General features: G+C 36.9%; 1 protein-coding gene across 1 annotated transcript; it reads left to right on the top strand.

Moving 5' to 3' along the window:
- Positions 1-2,334: 2,334 nt before the first annotated feature.
- On the top strand, positions 2,335-4,023 carry LOC128889580 (peritrophin-1-like). The gene is made up of 2 exons (XM_054147304.1): positions 2,335-2,398; positions 3,548-4,023. Exons 1-2 carry the CDS (start codon positions 2,392-2,394, stop codon positions 4,021-4,023), a joined length of 483 nt encoding a protein of 160 aa, XP_054003279.1. The 5' UTR covers positions 2,335-2,391.
- The last annotated feature ends 22,113 nt before the right edge of the window (positions 4,024-26,136 follow it).

The following is a 26,136-nucleotide window of genomic DNA, read 5'->3' as shown; positions in this document are numbered from 1 at the left end:
CGAATTTTGTAACGATTTGACGAATAGTGAGCATGTTAGGTCGATTATGTGGACCATAATTTTCACAAACTGTACGTTGGGTATACATAAGAGATCGTTTACTTTACTTTCAGTTTATGATAATTACCAAACATTTTTGAAGCGTGTATCTTACCAATGTTACCACGATTATCAAAGCATACCGAGTACAAATAGCACTTGGTGTCACTTCTATGTGTAGGAATCAAATGACTTTTAAACGATTTCCAGTTTGACAATGTATATTTTATTGTCTGACTTTTACAACTGTGTCGACCGAACTGAACTCCGAATTATTATAAATAACAAATCACACCGCGTAACCACGCAACCATTGCATTCACAGATACGCTCACACGCTTATCCTCATATTATATATCACACTCCTACATATGCCACTAAAAGGCGTTGCCATCATATTTTAAAAACATATCGTTCTCGTTTAAAACCCCTTTGGCTTTCTTGGAATCAATTCTTGCGTTCAATAATAGCGCGAGATGGTTGATCTTGATTCTTCGATCGGCGTCGGGCAAAGTCACAATATTTGTCCTGTAGATAATCAGCAGCGACCGCGATTCTTGTTTGTCTCTCGTGTTGCTTCTTGGGACTCGTGGTTTTGTCCGCAGGAGGCACATTGTTCGGTGGTCTGGTCGTGAATTTGTTGCGTCGTGTATTGGTCCCCTAATTTTCAAACCAATGCATGTTCCGCCCCATGGTGAAACTTGTTTCTTAAAATGTGGGGTGTGAGCTGAAATACCGGTCGTCAAAGTTGTTTCGCTGAAGATTGATGGTGTCTCGAGGGACTCTTGGATCGAGATTGCGTGCAGGGATCCTTCTTCGCGTTTCGAATTTTATCACATATTTGTCTAACTTCAGCTAAATACTCTAATACAACAGTACTCGAACCAAATAACATTCACAAGATTGTACAGATGGCCAAACTTCATTTATATGAACCCGATGGAAAACAAGTAAGTCATGCATCCGCGTAAGTTATAATACAATCAGGTACAAAAACACAAGACAACCTACTAATTTCTAAATTTTTATTTAGTAACGTAAACGAAATTTATTGTATATATTTACGGTGAGAAGTACAACTATAGCACCACCTACATTGTTAAACGTTTAGGACTCTATTTGGAATGAAATAGAATCGTATGAATTTGACATGTCAGGACCATCAAGGACCATCGATATACTAATATAATGTTATTGTCATTAAGGGGTTACACCACTTAGCCCATCTGAATTTTCAGATCTTTTCAAGAATTGTTATTCAAGCGATATTGTATTAGAAAATCATGTTTTACTTTCTTCATTTTTAGAAAAATAGCAGCTTGGCAGACGATAACTCAAACCAGGTTCAAGCTAGAACAGTGAACTAAAATTAATTAGTTTCATAGGTCCAAAAGCTAGTGAAATACATAGCCGTTATTGAAAATAATATTTTCAATAAAATGGCATCGTTCCAAGTAAAACATACCAATTTAGCTTAAAATTGCTGTACTTAAAGTTGCATGAAAAATACAAATATTAATATAATAAAAAACCCTACGTATTTCACTAGAAAAACATATGCTGATTACATAAAAAGAGATTCAAGTCGATGGATTGAGAATTTGCGAGGCTAGAGTGCCCACCGATTTTGATTGTGTGCACTAAATATTAAAAATGTGCTGCCAAACAAAAATATTTTTTCAATTGCAAATCTAAAAGTTCTGTGGATTTGCCCATATATATAGAATACTTTAAGCAAAAAAAAAAATCAAAGTAGCTACTTTGTCAGTGAAAAAATCAAAGTAGCTACTTTGTCAGTGAAAAAATCAGAGTAGCTACTTAGCAATATCTAACTAAATTATTAAGTGATGCGCTCAAATAATTTTCATTTCTACAGCCTGATGAGTTTTTAATAATACCATTATCAACCACTTGCGTCGTTTACCACTGCCATCTGGGATGAGGAATAGTAAGAACACTTCTACGCGTAGTTAGAGTACGCCTGAGAGTCGCCACGTAATATTAAAATAAAAAAATGTTTGCTTAAAGTGTTTCAGTTACAATTTTATTGTTACACTTCAAGAATTCAATTCATATGTAAATCGAATGTTAATGAAAGTAGTATTCTATATTGGACATGTTTGTTTTGCCTGCGTGATACTATACCAAGTAATTGAGGTCGTTAATCTTGAGTCAATAACAACTGTTCGGCATATCTGGTATTTGGAATAACGGATGAAGGGCCTAACAGTATATAAACGTGATTCCGTGAACACGATGTACAGTTAGCCGCCAGATAAGTTTCAACGTGTGTCTCAAGATTTTACAAGAATTAGAATTTCCAAGATATTCAGCCATCGTGTGTGTTTCGTTATGAGAAGTAAGTACTTGGAAATGTTTCTAACAATTTATTGAAAGAGCTCTTACTGAGAACAAAAGAGGATTAAAGAATAAAAAATTGTTAATAATTTGTCGATAATACGTACGAACCTAGAGCTGTTTCATTCTTAGGTGTCATTCAACGCGAAATCAGAAACTTTTTAGAGTAACGTCGTTGATTTTGGCGAAATTTCAATATGTTGTAATCTTTAGTGATATTTAAACCTATGTCGAAGTATTTTTAAAAATTTTAAGAATTATCGACTTTATTGCTGTTTGAAATCGGTTGCTACCTTTTCTTCAGTAAATTATAACTAGACTGTCGATGTTTATGTAACATATGTTTATCTTTGTGTAACAAATGAAAACTATCTTAGTTGAAAAAGAAATATGTTTAACCAATCTTTTTTGTATAAAAGTGTAATGGTATACAAAGTAGAGATTTGTTTAGAACAAATTTTGTAAAGGTGATTAAACAAAATCTTTGTTTAAGCTGAAACTATTTTTATTTGGAATTTTTATGTAGTCGCTGTAAGCTCGCGAAGACTCATTATTCATTGGCTAATTCAATACATAATTATAATTTCTTGAAGAAAGATAGCACAAAATTTTAAACGGTTCTGAAATCTACAATTTTCAAATTTTCTTAAAATGCTACGGGATACGTTGAAATATCATTAAAGACTTACTCTACATTAAATTACTGTTTCAAAATTTCATGTTATTATGATCAGTATACCTAACAACAAAAGATGCGATTAGACTCCATAGGATAAGTGTTCCTGTAATGCATCGTATAAGTTTAAGTCGTATTTTTGTAAGAAAAAGTACAAAATGAATAATGTGTTTGACGTACAGAAAATCCAGTTTGACAAATAATATTAAGAACGTCAACATAGACGATTTTCAATTACAAATATTTGGAAATATTTTACTCCGATTGTACATTGCATTTGCACTTGCATCAAGTGGACAAATTATATCATCAAAGAATAGTCTCAATTGTGTGATTTAACATCTCCCTATATTAACTTTTAATATTTCATCTTAGAAAATAGCTACAGCTTGACCCCGTTTTTACAATTATCGTGTATAAATATTCGCAGAACAGTGGTACCTAGTATTAATGTTTCTGCTTGATAAATTTCAGATTTATATTTAGTAGCTATTGTCGCCACAATAGCCATCTTTTTTATCAATGGAGAAGCAGCCGTTCTTTCAGAATGCCCAGGAATAAATGGAAAACTATCGACTCAGGTTGCTGATCCAAATAATTGCCATAGGTTTTTCAAATGCAACATGGGAAAAAAGTTTTTGATAGAGTGCCCAGAGTATAAGGACGAAGTCACCTCATACCAATTGTGCTTTAACCCGGAATTAGGAGTTTGTGATTGGCCGGCGAATGTAACCTGCTGCAAAGACTTGGTACCTGGAAGTACAGTTACACCTCCAACCCAACCATCTAAATGTAAACCAGGAGAGAAGCGAGCCTTCGAAGGCAGATGTGATCTTTATTATCTTTGCGTTAACGGGAACGAAATCACATCGTCCTGTCAGCCGAATCATTACTTCAATCCAAAAATAAAAGATTGCGACATTGCAGCTAATGTGCCAAACTGCCCATAAACCACTGTGGCAACAGTATATGGTCTTTATGAATTTGAATGAAGTATGAAGACAAGAATTTTCGTTTTAATAAAACCACGTGAAGTTCAATTCCACTCTGAGAAATACAAGTTCTTTGGCACAACAAGGACACTTTTAAATACGCTAGAAACAGTGTATTATGTATCGAATATTTTCGGCGTACGCTATACAACGCGTGTATTTTATTAATATGATTGTAGAAATATTGGAATACATTTTCTGTTACTTCTAATTAAAACGTTCATTACTAACTTACTGTTTATTTTCCCTGAACTTAATATATTAGGTTCTTCCAAAAGTTTCGTCCGTGACTTGCACTCGATTATTTTGTATGGCAGTGTTTAAATAAATAGACAACCTAATTTCTTAGATGTCAATGTTGTAACATCAATGGAGTAAAATGAATGGTGTACAATTCAATAATGTAACATTAGACATAAAATATTGTGCATGTATTGCTATTTGAGGAAATGGAAGAAACTTTTGGGACAACCTAATACTTTTCATTGTGCATTAGTAATTAATTTATTAAAGATGTATAATACGTGGCGAAACAAGACTAAATCGATAATAGACTCTTCAAGACGACGCTGCGTTTAGGTGCTTGGGAGATTACTCTCAAGTAAATAGCTGGACGTTGGTTTCATTTGTCATTTATTATTCAAATACAGATTTACCCACCGCTGTTGGCGACTTATCGTGATTACCGATCACATTAATTTTGGTACATGTTTAATGACATCCACAACTGATTAGAAATAAAAAAAGTCGATAGTAACACTTGACAATCAGTCTGAACATAAATAAGTAACATTTTAAAGTTAGAATCTAAGGAATTTTTCATGCTTGATCGTGCTGAATTTTTCATTTTTCAGAAGAACATAATAATTGTACCGAGAAAATAATAAAAAAATACAAATGACTTGATCTATGGTAATTCAGTGCTATCATCTTTAACATTATAATGTTATCACTTAATGAATTAAGTTATAAAATGCGCTGTATCTTTTGGACCACTCCAATAATTACTCAAGCGAGTACTTTTCCCCAATGTGATACGACAAAATCGGCTTTGTTCTTGTATTAACAACGATGCTTAATTAAGACGAAGAATTTACACGAAATAATGGGATTGGTTTTAAAAAACGAAAAGCTGGACAAAATAAAACGACGGAATGGTGGTTGTTCTTCGAACTGCAATGATAGTAAAATATGCAAACAAATATTAAAGATATTTGATTCCATTAGTTGATTCCATAGACAAACAAGTTTCATTTTGAAGAATGTATCGGTCTATTAATTTTTTGTCTTATTAAATCACATATATGTAACAAAACCATACACACCATGACTACAGATACCAAATATCTAGAAAGAATTAATTTTTTTAGAAATTATGATGCTATTCATTTAGCAATCCGATTGCTAGGCTAACAGGCTGCGCGGTGGTGCGCTTGTTGAAATATTTCTCGTTCGATATCTATGTGGAGTAAAGAGTTGCCGTCAGTCGCAGGCAATCGGGCGCTTTCTCCGCGAGGATAATTGTCACCAACAGGAAATTCAGCCGGCGATAGCAACTTTTGCGGGCCTCGCGATCGGTCCCGCTTTCCGTCCTATTATTCCTTGTAATGGAAGCGCGGAAATGGGATGGAAGGAGTTCCAACTTGCTGCGCGGAACTATTGTGAAATAAATAGTCCGTTCAATTCTAGCGGCCTGCTGACCTAATTTTTCCGGTCACCTTTATAACGACGAACGAATTTCCCACTACTTTTTACCAGAATCATTCGAACGTGCGCCTAAAATTGAAAATCTCGACGTCTCGAAATTCACAGAGTCGACACGTTCTAAGGAAACCTGAGAACTCACTCTCAGCTTTTCGATTACAATAGGTTCCCGTATAACGCGGTTAACTCTTTGGGGGTAGTTGCCTTAACGACTGACCCACCCTTTGCTTACCTTTAATATCATATTTAAAGATTTTTATTTAGTTGATAATGGTATGAAGGAAATGTTCAACAAATGAAAGTTGGAATTTATACAAATCAAAATAGATTAGTAAGTTATTGACACTGTTGTAATTCAAGTTTACGAATTGTGTAACGTCTTTATAACGGTAAATGTTGTTTGCTTTATTTAATTAAAAATTTGTTATGAATGAGTTAATCGTATTATAGTAAAAAAATACAGGGGTAAATTGTTGACATTGTTCTTCTGGGCAGAGTTAGCTTTATTTTTTATTTCAAATCGAGTGTCTTATTATGTGTAAAAAGATCAACATTCAACAATTATTTGTTATGTAAATTAAACATTTTTAGAGAAACCTTTTTTTATTACTATTTTTGTATGATATACAAATTTTTATAGGAAGATGTTTGTAAAAATATATATGCTGAGGAACAGACATTGGTGACTGACTGACGTGACATTTACTGTCCAAATAAACTGAAATATGAATATACATATGAATATCCTTTATCGTCTAGCGAAAAAAAATCTAAAATGATCAGTCTTGTAGAAATGGCAAGTTCGACCTATTCAAAAATTCAAACTTTAGGAAAGAATGAAAATAAACTATGTATGCAATGTATCATCTCGACTATAGGCTATAGAAGAATCATTTCTGAATGTACAATTTAAATTTGAAGTTGATAGATCCAATAGTTTTTCTGAAATCGGGTCAACTAGCTTCGAAAATACGGTTTCGAGAAAAACGGGTTTAAAGTTTCAAACACAGACCTACGCTCTGATTTCTACATACAATTTCAGCAATTTCATGAATTCTGCACACCTGTTCAAGGGTACTTTCCAAAAAAAGAAAAACAACCGTGAAACAGAAGAAGTCAGGTTTGCTGTTTATTGTAGAGGGCCAACACAGAGACAATTGAGTCACATGCAGGACCCACGGATCGTAGACATCCGAGAGCTGCGAGTTTTCCCGTTAGCCGAAGGCCACCTTGCGTCGGATCGCTTTTCCGATTTCCTAACGTTTCCGTCGCGCGCACCACCCTGATAGGGGTTGTACCGAAGCGGTACAATGAGCGGCGTCTGCCCCAGGGCCGTGCCAATATACGCTCGGCAACAATGCGTCCAGGTACCCGCACCATCCGCGTTATACTAATATCAAGCACCCGTGTACCGACAATGCCACCTCTTGTTGTAATATTTGGTATAGTCAATCACGAAAAATAAATACCCTTTGTGCGGAATCTCGTCGCTGCACGATATAGCCCTTGGAATTTAGCTTCTGGTCTCGGGGATGATTGCAATTACGTGGGAAAATGGTATTATTGGATAGAGACCTGTATCAGTACTTATACAGCAATTAGCAACTTACAATTAGTAAAACAATTTTAATGTAACTGTACCAGCAGTTGAATAATCTTAAATTTGAATAAATGAGCAATGCTGCATCTCAGAAAGCAACTGGATTGTTTATTTGTTATGTAATATGCACAACAATGGAAGTAAATATCATTTTTGTTATTTTAAAATAATTTTAGAATGAAAGGATTAATAGATGATATTGATGTGTAAGATGAAAATTAAGTGCTTTCCTTTTCTAATAATTGCAATTAAAACATTCTCAGAAACTTACAAATGATATTGCATATTGTAATAGAAGGGCATACTCGTATATGTAAGAAATAAAGACCAATAGTTTGAAGCATTGATGACTAGCAGTAATTTATGTAAACATATCAGCTTTGAGATAGGAATCATTCTCGGCATTTTAAATATTACAATTACTTCATAGAAATGGATGATATTTAGTACGCAACTTTTGAATATTTAATAAAAATATTGATTGACGATGTAAATTAATTATACATAATACGAACGTTTTCGACCATGTACAGGTTGTCTTAAAATTTTTTAAAATATCGTTTAATTCAATTATAATTAAAATACTGCGAATGTTTATGCACTTATTGGAAATGGAAATATGGCAAACCTATGAGAATGTGCAAATGTATAAAAATTTGCAAAATGTATAAAATATCGGCAATAACAAACATGTTATATTGTTTAGAAGATTAGACATACTTTCATTTAACTTTAAATTCTGTTTCTGTACTTGTGAAAATATAAACTTGCATAAACATCCGCAATCTAATAATTAAATAAAAATAGAAAGTTATACATTCAAATTACAACTTGAATTATAATATGTGTATCATTATTATCCATGATTTACATTAATGTTTGAAACAAAATATATATCTGCACATCCATGTAATAATAAACAAGTAAAAATTGGAGTGGTAATTGAACACGTCACACTGAATAATTATCAGGAACATAATAAAGTGCAAACGCAATATTAATGTACACACGGCGTCCAAACGTGTCGAACATATTTTTTTCAGAAATCACGAATCTTCGAAACTATCTGTACAACATAATTTCAAATGAATCATTGAAAAATGTAATTAGCATATTTGGAACATATGTACAGTAGATCATTGAGAGAAATAGAGAGGTATTATCTTTTGTAACTTAGAGTTCCAATCTCGAGGACAAAAGATAAACTCCCGCCCCCTTTCCTCCCTAGAATTAGAAATATTCGATTATTAATTTTGCGGGACTATTAAAAGCGAGAAAATTTGATTTCTTCTAAAACTTTGTACAGTGAAAGTTCCCCGACAATGTTTCCAGCATTTCGTTGCTCGAGAGACCGTTCGTTTATTAGAAACGGTGCCTGAATCTGCCATTGTTAAAGTCGCGCCTTTGACCTTTCGGGCAACATTGAAGGTGGCGCGCGAAGTTCGCGAAGTCGAGTTCGCGTTAATCGCCATTCTTGGAACGGGAGTCTGCGACAGAGTTCGTTGAAAACTCCGCGTTCCTCGCGAGACGACGTGCCCCGGACCGAGAACGAGATTTATAATAAAGAACACCTGGTCGCGACGCGGGCGTCGGCTTCGTGTGAGGGTCCGTCTTTCCTGGTAGACGCGTGTCCACGCATCGTCACACCTGCTTACGTAAAGCCTCGTTCGCATATGCGTCGCGGGGTCGCAGCATCCTTCCAGAACACGGTGCTCTCTTGGCCGTCACGTTTCCATGCGTCGGAGGAACTTCCTTTTTCCTAACCGACACGCCTGTTCGTCGCCGATCCAAGGGCTCCGAAGCTAGATTGGGTTGTGAGAGCATGCTGAGAGCGAGGCTTAAACGCTGGCGACGATCTCTCTCGAATTAGAGTGTTTCTCTTATAAACCTTTTGGTTATTTCGAAGGTAGGGTCAGTTGTTGACGATTGCCCAAGTCGAAAAATTAGTGATTCGTTCAATCAGATAATGGCGGATACAATAAGGTTAAAGAAGACTATAGAAATTAACCCTTTGCACTCGAGAGGTGACTCTCAGTCATCATTAGATTTCACGCAGCAAATCTACAATACCTAATGTTTCTTTAGGTTTAATTTCTTTGGAGCTCGAAGAGTCAATAAAATGATTGTCGGCGAGGTAAAGGTAACTTTACTCTCAAATCTAGATAGCTTAGAATTCATGGCAATAGAATGCTAAGGAACATCTCGAGTTGCTGGTAGATACCAGAAAAGAAGGCCTCGAGTGCAAAGTGTTAATATTATCAGTCTATTGGATAAAATAGCAATATTTCTTTGCGCCAGTTAGTTCTAAGTTTACCATTCGGAGGATTAATATTAAATACTTCATACTAAATACTTAATGCTAAAACTGCCAAGGCGGTCAATTTTATGATCCATGTACTTCAGATTTCTTTCTAAAGTCCCTACCTTTCTAAAGTCTATAATTAACATTGTTTTTATCGCAATTTTTAGGTACAATTATTTTAACAGAGAATTATTTTAATTAACAAATTAGTTCGTTCTTCCTCCCTCTAATTATAAAGATATAATTACGTGTATAATTGGTGCGTATGACCTCGGTAGTTCCAGTGCTGAAAACAGACTCCTTTTATTTGGATTTACAAAATGTTAATACGTTTTTAAATAACGATTTCAAGCATGACATTGTAAAATTATTGTTTCATTTTCACTCGCATTTTAATGCTACTGCAGTAATCAGCTATGGATTGTTATAAACTGCACGTTGCATTCAGTTTTGGGTCCCTTTTTACAATTGTCGACTCAATTTTGGAGCGAAGGGAAACCTAACTGGCCTGTAAGTCGATGATTGCTTTTTGATATTAATTAAAACATCGAACCTTATGAAACCATTGTTATAAATCCCTTTGAAGATTGTAAATTATGAACGTAAACAACAGTTAATTAAGTATTCTAGTATTATGAATTCTTTTCGAACAATCATTTCGTTAATAAAACACTGAATTGGTAACAATTTTTTTATAATTAAGACTAGATATCAAAACCAGAACGTAATACAACTCGATATAATGAATATTGTTTCTTGCCACTTTCATTTCAAACCTACGTAAAACATTGAATACTTTACATTGATTCTCCAAGGAGTGAAAATATACCCCGGGCACACCAGTTGTATATTTCCTTTCAATTCTTTGAGACAATCCAAAATACGAAATAAAACTCAAGCCACGCAGGAGAACAGTGTCAATATCTTCCTAACGCGTTTTGACTTCTATAAATTTCTTTTTTCACTTATTTAACATTTAAATAGAATATTAAAGCTAAGCAAAAGCTCAACTATTTTTTAACTACACCTAAACTCAGAATATCATAGGAAATCTCTACGTGAATTACTAATAATAATTTTTACCTGTGTGGTGAATCTATCTGCAAAATTCCAGTATATTCGGAGAAATCCAATATTTCGGTATCGACTTGGAACGCATCTCCTAAATCTCTGGCATGATGCTGCGCGATGAGTCGATCGTCTTGCAGATCTGCTTTCACAAAGGACCCAACTACTAGCGATCGATCCGCGAGACACGGAGAGTCAGGTCCGCGAAGACTGCTAATTGACCTTAATCATTCCTGATTGCTGGCGGAAACTTCCTCTGAAACGATAAGAGGATCTCGACCCTCCGCGAGGAATTTCTACGTCGACGTAATAGGATCCTGGCGGGATTCGGCGTCTCGAGTTCTCTCGCAAAGCGTCACGGGTTGTACGGGCCAACGTCCCCATGAATGACAGCCTTATTGAGCAGGAGGGTAGCGCGGCGGGGGTGTCCCGAAACGCCCTCCAGCGGCTACCGGGGCCCAAAAACTCGGTCCCACGCACCTGGGTCCCTTGCAAGGAGCCTCTGTGGGGCCCTTTTGTCATGTTAATGCCGTGCAGTCGTCGTCCCCTTCGTCGCTAACCCCGCGTCCACCCTTCCTCTGGACGGTTCCAGCCCTCCTCCGTGCTACCCTCGTCGAGGAAACCGACCAGGTGTTCGATTCTTGTGCCCCAGAGGAGTTCCTCGGGACCCTCTGTCACCCGATCGGCAGGGAGGGATCTCGCCCGATCCACGACTCCGACCGAGAAACCGGGGAACCTTGACACAAAGGGGGTGGGGTAAGGGAGCACGCGCGAATATTCTTGTAGGAATGGCGTCGGTGAGGAGCCGGTATTACCGTGTCGCGTTTGCGGTCGCGTCTAGAGCGTCGGGGACGTCTCGATATCGAATTTAATCCATTGCATTCCCTGTTAAGAGTAGAAACTATTTTGTGGTTATTTATGCTGTTATGGACACTGTATATAATTGGCCGCATAATAAGATGGTCATGGCCTGTCGTGATGCATTGAAGATGAAAATGGTCGATCGTTGTCGTCGATTTAATTATTCGTCAGACGTTCACGGGGTCTATATGGAATACATTCGATTTTTTTAATACTTTCGCTGCGGATGACGCACATGCGCGTCCTTTTCTTTTTTAGTCGGTTTAGGCGTATTTAGACAGTCAGATTGATCTGCGTAAGCATTCATGTTGGTCTATTCTTTTATGTTTAGTGTTGTGGTTAGACTTTTGGAAAATTTTCTTTCTGTGTTTACCCTTATAAAATGGATAATAACCAACTGGGACCTTCGGACATCAATATATGGGCCACAAATATATATTTTTCAAAATAATCATATTAGACCATCTGTAAGAAATTTTTACATTAAAAGAAATATCATAATTGCAGCTCCCAGCGAACGGCTACTTATTTTCGTCCGCAGCGAAAGTGTTAAGATATATGTATATTTGTTTTATTTTCTTAGTTGAACTGCTGTTGTTCATGCGATTAAAATAGTTGTGGTATAATATATCAAATATGCTTCTCTGTTTTCTCAAACTGGGCACCGTAAGTAGATGACCAATGACAGTTATAAATATAAAACTACAAATAGGCTCCTGGTGCATATAGTATCAAAAGTCTTTTTGTTCACAGTAACCACACATTCTGAATTCTAGAAGTTGTATATTATTTATTGCCACTACTTCCTACATAAATACATTCTGTAAACCCTTTCGCAATTTTGGACTCGAAACATTCGAGACAGTGCACAAATAGGGGGTCAGCGTTTGACCGTCACCCTTCCCCTGTTGTATTCAATAAAGTAACGAGAAGCAAGCAATGGAGGATCGATCGGTCCCAGGCCGAATCCTCAGCGCGATAGGAACGCGCAACCTGTTGAAACGCGGTTAGACGACGCTGGCAAGAGCAACGACGGGCTTGACAAGCGCGTCGCAACGGTAGTTTCCTGTGCGTCGATCTGTCGATACCTTTTCAACGGCTCAATCGGCTGATGGAAGAGGTCGCGAGACCACGGAGGTGGAGGACGCGCGCTATGTAACATCGATGAACTGGCAACCCCTTTCCTGCTTCCTGACTTCGGCTCCATAGCTCTCGATATCGCGGGACCCCTCTTTCGACGTCTTGCGAGCGAAGCGACGCCATCTTCGCTGACACCGAAGAAAGCATCTCTATTTACTGCAGGTACCACTGTATTCTTCCCTCCCGAAGACTGCGAATGGGCACGGCGAACCGTTGGGCACGTGGTAACCTGCCCAGGAGCTGCTTTGGATATCGTTACTAGCGCATTCATGGAGGATTTAAACCTCTGCTGAATGATGTACCCGATTGGCCGCATAATAAAAACAGTCTCTAAACTCTTTACGATCTTCGTGTATGATCCTGGTCGAAATTATTTTTGGACGGCACGTGTTTGGTCGATTATTGCCTAAACGTTTTAATTTTATTCAAACGAGTTTACTTTGTATAGTTATTTTTTTCACTTTCTGTATAGATTTCTTTTGTGCACTTATATTATAAGACTGCCAGTACCACGATTCGGAATCTTCAATTTTCTTGGCCGTTTGGATCGTATTATAAGTTATAAGGCATTATTCTTCTTTTGAATTTTATAACAGATGGATCAAGTGAAATTTCTACTTGGAATAAAGTAGTTTTTGAACTTAACTTCAATATGATCTAAGAAGCTGCTAACTTTTTGAATCTTGTACGTATTATATTTATTATGATCCCATTCGATATTGTATATAGATTTCTCTATTGTTCTTTTTTTATATAATTATTAAAGTGTGCCAGTACAATAAAACGAATCGCTTTGAATCTTATATTATGCAGATGTATCAAGCGAAATCTTTACTTTGAATAAAGTAGTCTTTGAACTTAACTTCGATATAATCTAAGAAGCTGCTAACTATTTTAATTCTTGGAAGATTCAACAAATTTTGAAAAATGGTTGAGAAGAATGATGCTTATGTGCTATGTTATTGCGACTACTAAAGTAAACAGTACTATATTTCACTGTGTAAATAATTTTCGCAAAAAATTAATTTAAACGAGAAAATTTAGAATAGTTTGTCTACAATATTTTCACATAGGAACATCTAATATCTCCACACTTATAGGCTAAATCTTAGACAATTATCGTTTACCTTGAAGATTTAGTAATTCATAATTATATACAAATGACCAAGGAACGTAGAATAAAATTCACATAATACAAGAATATTGACTGTGTTGAATAATGTACCTGATTATAAACGCATTCAAAGTAGTCCTCGCAAATTTTACAGAGAACGTATCACGTGATCTGCACATTATAAATATTTTCTTCTAATCGTTCTGTATATTCAATCACGTATTGCTTATAATTAATTTATAGGCGTATAAATAACCAAGAAATAATTTCTGTTTCAAGGAACGAAATCGAATTCATGCAATAGAGATTTACCGTATGAGGAGAGGTGGATAAATAAAAAGAAATGTTTAATTTCTTTCATTGTTCAATGAGAACTTCCTACCGTGATGAAAAAGAACCTATATGCATACACGATTAACATATATATAAAATATATCAATATTGCTATTGGTCATATCAGAGAGGTATGACGAATTCTTGAAAAACTCTTCAGGAATGATACTGATTTTTGCATGCTTTTAATATTCCCTTTACTATTTAGCTTACCCTTGAATAATCGATTCGGCAAGGTGTTTGTCAACGTCGGTTGTCTTGCTTATTATATTCAAACATTTTTATTCGCACTCTAAATGTACCAAGGGGTACACTCTGCCTGTCGTAAAAGACGATTAAAAGGGTCGGTGAATCATAGTTCTCCGGCTCCTGGTGGATGGGAAGGAATGTCGATGACAGTTTATCGTTTAACGTTAAAATTCAACGCATTGGGGTGTCTCCTCCCTCTTTCACGTTCAGTTTCCAGAGTAATTTTGTTTTTTTTCTACGGGGAGGGGCGGTAGACTTAAAAGCTTTGATTTGTCGCTCGACTCGATCGCGAATCGGAGAAGACAGCCCTTACAACCCTTCGCCATCGCCTCGCCAGAAGTTCCAACCCTTATTCGAATTCTTATCGCGCCTCGCGCCGCGCAATCTCTGCTCGTTACAATTATTCACCCCTTTCGAGGAGAAGCTGGGGCACGATGGAAGAGGATCACCCTCTGGTTCGCGGGCAATTTGTCACAATGGCGCTTTCTTTGAACGCGATTTTCGGGCCCGAGAACTCCGGCTCCTTCAAAACCAATTGGCATAGTTCAAGAAGGCTTCGAGATATAGATAAACCTAGCCCACGATGTGGGGTTAGACATCACGAACAGTACTGATGGCGGAAGATTTTAACTCTTTGGAGTTTAGTTGATCAAAAACTGTATCGCGTTTTGTTTAGCTTTAATATTTCATTAAAATTTTTCCATTCGTTTGTCAATGCTATAAGTTAACGCTAAATGTTGAACAAGTAAAAACCAAAATGCATTGATAAGTTCTTGACACTGTTGTAATTAAAGTTAGGGAATTGTGCCTTTATATCAGTAAATGTTGTATTTATTTTATTTGATTAAAAATTCATTAAGAAAATCGTAGTATAATAAAGAAAATATTATTTGATGTTTCATACTAAGGTTGAAGCTGAATAAGTATAATGGGATTGTACTCTGTATAGCTGGAGCTTTATTTTTATTTAAACGCGTATGTAACCTAAGATGAAGCGCTGTATATACGCTTTTGGTTAAAAAGAACATATTATACACATTTATTAGGTTTTTATAATTAATTTAAAAACCTAAATAATACTTTCGTCATCTTTATTTTAATTTTAAACAGTGTAACTCAAAGAGTTAAACGAAGATCAAAGTCATTGGTAAATTAAGTAGTTAACAAGGACGAAGTACTTTTTCTTCAATCTTCAGCTAGGAAAAGCGGGTTTCACTGATGCATACATATGAAGAAATTCGTATCAGTGTCAAATCCTACATACCCAGCGCTTTTCATTAATATTAAAGACTGTGATGTAAGGACCGGTCATCTCCAGAAATGAAGATTTTTCAGGAAATAAAAATACTTCTTTCTTTTTAGATGGCATAGTACATTATAATCCAGAGATGAATAGCATGTACGTCAAAGTTTGCAATTGTTATCCAATTGAAATATATGATTATATAGAAAGTACACAGAAGTTATACGAAAGATGCATTTTTGAAAAATTTGTCTCCTTAGGGTAAACATCAGAATACAAAGTCTCGAAAGAAGACCCATATTCCTAGTTTACTCAATTTTTCACGAGACAAAGTCCGCGTCGTGAGTCTTTCCAAGCAATTAACTCAGCTGGAGGCTAAGAAACGAGATCACCGTGCAATTCCCGACCATTCCCAGGTGGAACTTCGATGTCCTCGTTTTCCGCGGGGTTCGCTCGTACGCGGAGGGGAAAAAAAATCCTCGAAGAGTGACTCGATTTTCTAATCAACGCCCGTCCCGGGCTAATCAACGCGAGCACGAACGACCGACGGCGAAACGAGGCCTTGGAAGACGCCGACCGAGGAACAGGGCGCTTTTGTGGCACATCAGAAATCTCGTAATGTGGGAATGGACGCAGCGACTCGGTCCAGGTTCCGCACTCCTGCGATTATTCCGTGTAATTAAGTCGACGGAACTTTTCTCGGAGCTTTCAGCGCTCCCCCTTTGGCAAGAAGAGGGCAAGAGGGAGAGAGCGAGAGGGTTCGTGCAAGGAGGCGAAAGGGAGAAAGGAGGACGCGGAAGGGAGTTCGCGTAAGTGAAAGCTGGTCGAAAGAGGACGGCGAAGAACGGGGGTGAGAAGGGACGAAGAGAACGCCGGTAGGTGGAGACAGGCTGACGAGAAGGTGGTGGCGTAGGAGGTGGAGGCCGACGGAGGAGAGGCGAGGAAGTAGAGGCGGTAATTAAGAGAGTTAGTTGCCGGTCTCCCAATTAGGAGCGAGTAGGAACCAACCCTGCTACCGCGACGCCTGCCGTCTCTGCCCTGGAGCGAACTCCACCTAAAGACCACCCGATCCTCGGCTACGTTGCTGGCTACCCACCACCACGGGTGGAAAAGACTACACCCTCGAATTTGTTGATTTGCTCCTGAACCCCTGCAACCAGCTACAGGAACATTTTCTCTCTTCCTTCGGCGGAACTTTGTTTGCGACACTATAAGGTTGGGACACTGACACCTATTTTGGAGCAGAGGTGCTGGAATTCTCAAACGGGGGCGATATGCTCCTACTTCTCTTCCTATTCTCAGTGGGTCACAATGTACGTTTTGGGTATATATTGAATATATTAAAAAATAAAATTCTGAAGCCTCTTTTGAAGGATCCCTTATGTTTGCAGTGGTGTCAACGCTTTAAAAAGGCTATAAGAATTTATAATCAAGTCTAATAATACCAAAAACGACACGTTTCTAAAGTTAGAGTATTTAATGTAATGCGATTCCTGTTCGCACATTTTGCAACGAGATGGCGAAGAGTGCAAAGGGTTAAAATACGCGGTCTTAACCTGTAGTTATACATATAGCTTCAAAATATAAATACGGTTTTGTACTCAACTATAAAGTTACAGATTCTACCAAAAGTTTCGTTTCATTTCATTACCTTTCATAGTTTATTAACAAATATCTACACTAAGTATAGTTGACATACCACAACAAAATGACGTAATTAAACTAAATATTCATATCACAATATATTAATAAGACACATTTCAGATTGTTCAGATTTAAGAGTATCAATTGCAGCAATGTATAGTTTAATAAACTAAATATTTTTATGTTCAAGTTACATGAATTATAATTAAAGACTAAATCAAATACTTATATGGAATAATATATTGTGTGTGAGTACATTACATAAACACTAAAATATGTATAACGCACACTAAACACACGTAGTCAAGGTAAAATATACGTAACTCCCGATGTTCCTGAAGATTCTATAAGTTTCCTTTACAAATTATAATTTAAGAAATAAAAGGTGAAAAATCTAACGAGTAGAGTGTGATATACGTTTATAAAATGTATAACTAAAACAAAAATTCGTAAACCACCTGTACAACAAAACTGTTATTGTTGACTTATACGTCTTCGCACTCAAGTAAACAAGAAAAAGTAAAAAACGCATGGCCGACATTCATGTGACATACTATGCAAACCCACGTTCTGAAATTTCACAAATACAGAAGTCTTGTAAGTGTACTTCATGATCACAGAAAACGTGTTATTCTTCGAGTTCTTCGAGTTCTTCGAGTCGATATCTAGATTTTTCAAACACCTGTCGAATTGACTAATCATAGATTATGAGAAATATACAAGGTATTCGTTATCAATATTTTTGATTCGATTGAAATCCAAAACCTTTCATTCATATCTCGAATCAAGTTCAGATGGACATGCATCGCTTTCATAATGAACGGGTTCTACGTCCCCCATCTCCCTTCGATGGATCGTTAATTAAAACCGCAAGTAGAAGATAAACTGGAATTGATGAAACTGGTGTCTGCCGGATCTTTCCTTTTTACGACCATCGGAGAGAATAATAAGTTTCAAGGGGGAGTATCTAGAGAATCGAAATATTCTCGGGAAAAGCAACCGTCAGAGTTAACAACTCGTTCGCGTCTGCTCGGAGGATAACGTCCGTTTCAACGGCACACGTTGGCTGCATTGTTGTAATCGTGTATCTGACACACGTTAAAATCAATGCAACGTTCGTACGAACCTAGAGGCTGCTTCCAAGCAAGATACTCGAAACGTGAATCGTATAACGCGGGCAACTTGGAACGCTGGGTACTCGACAATGTTACATTCTCTTACATTTTCTGTGCCTATCGATCTGTAGAATCTTCGGAAGCTCCTGAGATCCCTAACCTGTTGGAAAAAAAAAACTAATTTTATTTAGAATCATACCGGAGAAACGGGACACGTAACTTTGCCGCCAAGATTTCTTTGCGTCCTCGAGTGGATCTCTATGAGAGAGAATCTGGATCACGCGAGGCGGCTGGTATTTCCCAGCGAACGGAGTCGTAAAGTTCTCGTTACACGTCATTGTTGTAGAATGGTGAATAAGGTGCGAAACGGAGAGCGGTGTCGGCGGGTGGCGGGTCGTAATCTTCAGAAATCTCCAGCTGCCCGTCGACGTCTTCATCAACGGCTGCCACGAGGATACGCGCGTCGGGTTTGGGCTCACTTTGATTCTGGATCGCGCGGTTCTCACAGGGACCCGGCTCTCTGGAAAATACACGAAGATCTCCTGATAATCTCCCTTTGTCCCGTGCCAGGAAAGAGATCTCGCCGCCTCCTTCGCCGAGGGAAACAGGAGCGTCTTTAGGTCCACCCCCGTCAGCTTCTCCAAGAGCGATCAGCGTGATCGTGGTGACCGATTATGGCCGCCGACGAAATAATTGGAGCAATTGTTGCACAAGGTACTGGCTAGGTTAACAGTTTTCTGAGACGCAAGCTATGTTTCACGATTGGCTTTAGTGTTTTGCGAAGTATACTTTATTCCTGACGATGAAGAACAATATTTTTGTAATTTACATTTCTGTGCAAAAGTTTCCAGACGGAAAGATTTTTCATTTTATATTCTGAAAGTGGTATCACAACTTTATAAATATGGAGTTCAAAAATAATGAAAAGAGTCCTCTTCGTTTTCTTTCATTTAAAATAGTTTCTACCTATTATTAGTTAAAATTACTTGAGATATTGCTTTCGGGATATAAAGTGAAAAGTCTATTTGTCCGGAAACTTTTGGACGCAACTGTATGTTCAAGGTGTCGGAATAAATACGAATACAAATGGAGCAGCTACAATAAATGTAGCAAGGATAATGAACTACAAAATACAATGAAAAATAAGTGAAAGAGATGTATTCCTAAGTATGTGTTCTTAAACAATTCCAAAAGAAACCAATTGTTTAGTGTTGTAGGTTAGACTTTGTTAGGAAGAATAAACTATTACCTTAAACATTGATCAGATATACTTTTTTAAAAGCTTACCAGGCTCCATTCTGAGAAATACTGATCTATTATAGATTATTTTCATGTAAACATTCATGACCACCTGCTTACGTTAACTATTCATTTCATACATATATAGATAGAATCATTCTAATTATATTTTCATCCTTGCCTTATATTAGGGGGGCCAGAAAGTAATGTCGTTTCTTTTACATTAAATTCAAACAAATAAATTTATAATACGTTTTTATTTTTAATCAATTATGTAATCATCCTCGGTATCAACAACCTTTTGCCATCTAGTGTGCAAATTTGTAATATCTGATCGATAAAAATCAATGAGCTGATGAATGATAAATAAGTATTCAGAAACGACATTACTTTCCAGTCCACTTAATAGCATACTCACTGAATTTATACTCTGAAGAGGACCCTCACTAGTGCCAAAACGTCAATCTCAATTCTTTTCTACGATTCAGTTTGCTCATATTGCTGCTAATTCTTGCACTTTCAAAATTTCAATGTGTGTATACATTGTTTGACTACGTTTCAATTCGTTGCATCTTCCTATCCACTGAATTAAAATTGTAAACTTCGCAGAATCCAGAGATTCTTCAAAATTTAAACAGAAATCGAAATACTGACACATAGGATAATCATGAGTATCCGTTTGAAAACATATATATTTATCTTAATGTATCAAAACAACTCTTCTGTTTATTTATCACAGACAAGTGCGTTCTTTCTAAAATCACAAAATGATAGAATTGTATCACTTTACTTAATTTATTACTGTAGTAGTATCAACTTTGGACTTATTAATTGTACCCTTTTCTGTTTTGGTTTATATTGTTGTATACAGTCTTTATAGTTAATCATTATATCGTTAAACATACGTTTCTATCAGTGCAAACCAGAATTTTCTTTTCTGTCAATATTAGGTAGTGTAACAGTTACTTTATGTTTACATCCTATTTAGATAACAGGTTTTCGTAAATGTGTTGAGGCTTACTTTTTAGTAAAGTATTATAATACTATCTTACGGTACTGCTCGACTTTGACATTCTTTATGATAGATTAAAAACTAAGAATATTCATGAAACCCAAAAACATTTTTATTTCTGCAGCCTCTTTCATATGATACTTCTCACAACTTCTCTTCTTATTTCCTTATCTACTACATCTGTTACTTTCTAGTTTCAAGATCAAAATAGTATTCGATACGTCTACCTATATCTATCGATAATTTCATTGATGCATATATAATAAAGAAACAATTCGTTTCTTGAAAGATAAAAGGAGCTTAATCCTACACCCTTTTCTGAAGATTTAGAACTAGTAGCTCCTACTGACAGAGGACTGGCTATCGAAACTCGAGTTCACTGGACCTCCCCGAATGCACCGTCTCCAACTTTCTTTCATCGAGGAGACAAAGTTCGATGTGGTCCAGGAAGTTTCCTCCAAAAACCGCGACGTGGTATCTTTGAGTTCAGTGAAGCTTTTGGCCATCTGCTTGCGCGTACGAAGCAGCCACTGTCCCTGGCTCGGCTCTCTCTCGAGCCTTGGTCGATACGAGAAGGAGAGTCTCTCTCCTCTCCTCTCTAGAACCGCAGTATCCCTTACCCTCCTTCTCCGTCCCTCTCGCGGGAACCCCTGCCAGGGGCCGACAATAGGCCGCAGTAGTTCTCATTTGATTAATAACCCGCCCACAATGAGTACTCCCAGTGACTCTCAGTTGATTAACGATCGCTGTGGAACATTACAATGCCGATGATGGTCGTTGCGCGATCCACGACTCTCGCTGGAACCGCTCCGTCTAGATCCCGAGGATCGATCGTTGATCGTGGGTAATCTGCTCCGCGGAGGAGTCACGCCGAAGGAATTGATCACGGATTAGAGCAGCGTTCCCCAAAGCTCTTTAGTCGCAAAACACTTTATATCTAATGCGATATATTTACGGAACACTTGAATTCATTCGTGGCTGCATTTAAAAATTGTAAACATGTAGAAAATATTCGATGAAAGCAGGTTGCATTTTGTACCGATGCCAAGTTTATGATGTTTCGACTCATTCTGATGAGCCATTTTCATAATGTGTAATGATAATGCTAAGGCTACTTTGATATTATAGAAAGAAAGCAAAGAAAAGTTTACTGATAATTGACTATAAATAGTTAGAATTGAGTAATTCCTTGGCATTAGGACTTTATTAATAGTCTTCGTTTATATAAAAAAATAAATTGCTATAAGTGGTTCTGAGTTAACTCTCTATCCACATATACATAAGGAAAACAATACAATATATAATTTTAAAAGAAACAAATAATTTGCACATATTTGCTTTCTTGATATTATTGTTTTTCATGGATGATATGGTTTACAAAACCCTGCGCAAACTCCACACAAAAATGATCCATGATGTACTCGATAACATGTCTCTATTATTATCTGTATTAATAACCGCAAAAATTCATATTGACAATACAAATTTTTGTATCATTTTAGATTTGTACTACACTCTATGAATATGCAATTTCTATTCCTCCGAAATTAATTAGGGGTTCTCACGGGATGTGCTCACATCGCAGGAAAGCAAATTTGAAAATCGGTGTTTCGTTAGGGAAGAATTCTGGACATTCCGCGAAGAGAACGCAGGAAGTTTGGAACGCTATACGACGTTAGTTAAAAAGCACCTGACACTTTCGCGTTTTACTGCAGCGCAGGTAGCCGAAACTCGTTCGCAGCATATTAAATTATACGACCGTTTCTAACCGCCTCGTTCGCCTAATATTTCGCCCTACGGGGAAGATCATTTCAACTCGTGCGGCTCGCTCACGGCTCTCCACCCTTGGGCGAAACGCGCCCCGAGACGTTAACATTGGGCAGGGAAATTTTATTAGCATTCAAAAAAATATTAATCCTCCGTGACTGTGTTTGCACGAGGCGTTGAAACGAGGGCTGAGATTCTTCGGGCAATCTGGTGGCTGGCGATGGGATCGAGCATATTTTAGGACCAGATATATATTAGGGGTACTCATAAGTAATGTCGCTTTCGATATTGTACACAATTGTATTCTATCGAAGTTCTGAGTTATCCAGAGGGTGATTATTAAATAAAATATTTCTCCAGTGCAATTTTGGTAGCTATCGCAGTTGGAAATTTTCTTATACAATATGAACATGTTTTATGAGAAAGTTTACGAAGTTTCAAGTTCAAGAGAATCTTTGACATTTTTATAATATACTAGCTTAAATTGAAATACTTACTGGTAATATTTAGTTGCAAGTCTTTTTAATTTCAAAAATTTGACTTGTTCCAAGCACTTGTTAAATCTTTTTTTATTTCGAGCAAAACATGTACTTGTACAACAAGATTCATATAGTATTTATACTATATTAAGAACAGTCCTTTATTTAACGCTGCCATTAATCACATTAAAAATATAAATGCAGATCGTAGTCGAATTTTTCGTTATTTTTCATCATATTGTCTGTTAAAATGTTGCTGTAAATCCATTTATCTATCACTGTCTATAAGTAACAGTTCTCCACTAAGAGATGACAGTCATGCATCTCCCAATTATTACATAACCCTATGTTTAACAGTGAAACAATTTAATCGTCGAACTATAAGAACAAAATGTTGAAAAATATGCGGAAAACCGATGTAAGATACTTTGTTTTCACTTTTCGTGCACATTACCGTACCCTTCAAAATATTCCCCTTCCTAAGCCGCACACTTAACCCACCGGTGTTTCCATTGTTGGAAGCAGTGCTGGTAGTCGACAAGAGGTATGGCCTTCGGTAACCGGGTCGATTCGTTTCTTATTGTCACCAAACCGTCGTAATAGAACCCCCCGCATTGAGTTTTGGAAATTGGAAACAGTCACATAGCGCAAGGTCAGGGAAATACGGAGCATGATCGAGTATTGTCATTTAAGTTTCACGTTCACTTGATATTTCGTATACAATGACATGTCTTAGGATAGCTTAGGATATCTTAGGAATGGTACAAACTGAGTCAACCGTCTATCAATCTGGACTGAATGGCTTATTTCTTATTTTTGTAAATAGATTCGCGTTAAAATTTAATAAAGAAAATTTGGTTTTACATACAGTATTCTCTGTGAGATCGATCACCAACTTATTGTTGCAGTATGAAATTTATTTGACCTATCAATAAGTAGTTGAACCTGTTGGACTATTATGTCCTTATAAGAGATTTATTATTTTTTTTTCTTTATTTTATTCTGCAAATATTATAACATGAATTTCACTTTCAATCTTTTTTATATTTTTGGATATTGTTTGCATTTTGTAGTTTCTTGCACGTTCAAATTTCCTATAAATGCATAAAGATCCGCAGACTACTTATTTTGTACCATTTCTTCATATACTTTTTATTTTTGTTAAATGTTATTAACATAGTACTTAGTTTCTTTGATTAAACATAGCAGTGTCGTTAGGCAAATGTCGTCCACTGTATGAGCGCTACAGTTTTTACATATATAAGCTTTTCTAAAAATTCAGGCTACTGTTTTCTAAAATTCTTAGAACGTAACGCAGTAAAAGTGTTAATGTGATTAATCGCAAAAAGAAACCACGGTGATAGCATTTTCCCCAAAAATGAACTCTTCCTAAGTTCACCGTCAGCATCATGACCGTCACCATAAAAATTCGTCCTACGAAAAGGGTTTCTTTTATTAAACATAGCAGTGTCCTTATACGAATGTCGTCCACTGTATCTCCCTCACGTTCAGCGACAAGAGTCGTGCGCCCTGATCGTTAACGGTCCAGTTGAAACGTCACTGGGGTCTCAAGCCAAGCTTAAAGTAACTCGGTGCGCCTAGAACAGGTACCATTGTCGAGGGAATCGCGCGTGAATTCGATCGATCCACGGTCAGATTTCTCTGGCAGGATCGTCCGTGTTCGGGAAGTAGGTGTCCCGTGAACTTTCAGAGATTCGTCCGTGGCGTTGTCGCGCCGAAGGGAGAGAAGAAGCCCCTTCCCCTGCGGTGACGGGCAAAGATGGCCGCTCAGGGAGCGTATCCTATGTCGTGGGAACCTTTTTACCAACTGGAGCACGACAGGCCCTGCCGAGGGCTCGCTGGAATCCGAGCAGGTAGTCTCACGTGCACGGCTACCTACGGCTTGTGAGAAAAATCGTTTCGCCTGTCGCTGGATTTGCGATGGCGGCTCGTCCTTCCTGGGATTTGGTCCAGGAATACTTCCCGCGATGAGTCCTGACGTGAGCAACCCAACAACCACGCTCTACTGTCAACATTTCTGAGAAGCAGATACTCTAATCGCTTTTCGAAGTCCTTTGGGTGACATTTTTGCGCGCAATTATACCCATTCTTTATATTTACACATTGCCGAGTTCCCAATCGATCACTTAACCCATTTGCATCATACGGAAAAGTGGAAAATTCGTTCTTATCACCAATATTTTATTTGAATTTAATGATGCACGTGGGTTAAACAATAGGGAGACAAATTGTGTACTCATCAATTTAACAAATTTATTTGAAAATTCTTGGATTGTTGTGAATAATTATTGGAAACAAAAGAAGAGAAAAATGGTCTTCAAAATCGCTACTCCAAAGTTATCCATGATATTGATTAATTATTAATCTTATTATTGTTTCTAAATAGTACAAACTTAACGAATAACAATGGAAGTTTAAAAAAATAAAGACATTAATGTGTAATTGTACAATGTGGGTATATTTCCTTTTATTGATATTAAAATTAATCTTGTAATCTTACATCCTCTGTATTTTAACACTAAAACTATCGAGGACAACGCATAATAGTATATCTTTGAAATTAGAATGGAGCAATAAATCTATTTAACAATTAATAATTAACCTTCATGTTATTTTAATAATTGATATTAAAAAGTCTAGGGTGTCAGAAAAAAGTTAATTTATAAAATTGTTTATTTAGTATAAACACAACATATATGCTCATGTAAAAATACATGTGAAAATAGAGAACCTTTAAAGAAAACAATTACAATATAATAATATTTAAAATTTTCAAATATATAACATGTAATCTATTAATATTCTGTGATAACATGTAATTTATTAATTATTCTCCTAGCTTCAAAAACCACAAAATAATTAGATCCTTTATATTTAGAGTATTCATATAATTTTCTATTGATATCCTTGATAGATCGGTTTTGAAATAGCACCCCCCGGACAGGCGTCTTTATGCGAGGCACAACCTGTTCAACTGCACGAGGCGGTCCTTGTGTTTGGTTCATGCGACAGTTTGCTTAAATCAGTTGAGACCTAGCTGTGAAGGAAGAGTGTTTGGAAGAACGAGAATGGAATCGAATGAATGTTTATACTAAGGTATCCATTGATACTTGCAAGAACGTGATAAGAGTGTGTTACCTGTGTGAATGGTTTAAAAGATGGAGATGAAAATCATCATCA

Source organism: Hylaeus anthracinus, unplaced genomic scaffold, assembly GCF_026225885.1.
Source record: "Hylaeus anthracinus isolate JK02 unplaced genomic scaffold, UHH_iyHylAnth1.0_haploid 11997, whole genome shotgun sequence".
NCBI classification, from domain to species: Eukaryota; Metazoa; Arthropoda; class Insecta; order Hymenoptera; family Colletidae; genus Hylaeus; species Hylaeus anthracinus.
Note: the sequence above shows the minus strand (reverse complement) of the source record. Positions and strands in the feature narration are given on the sequence as shown.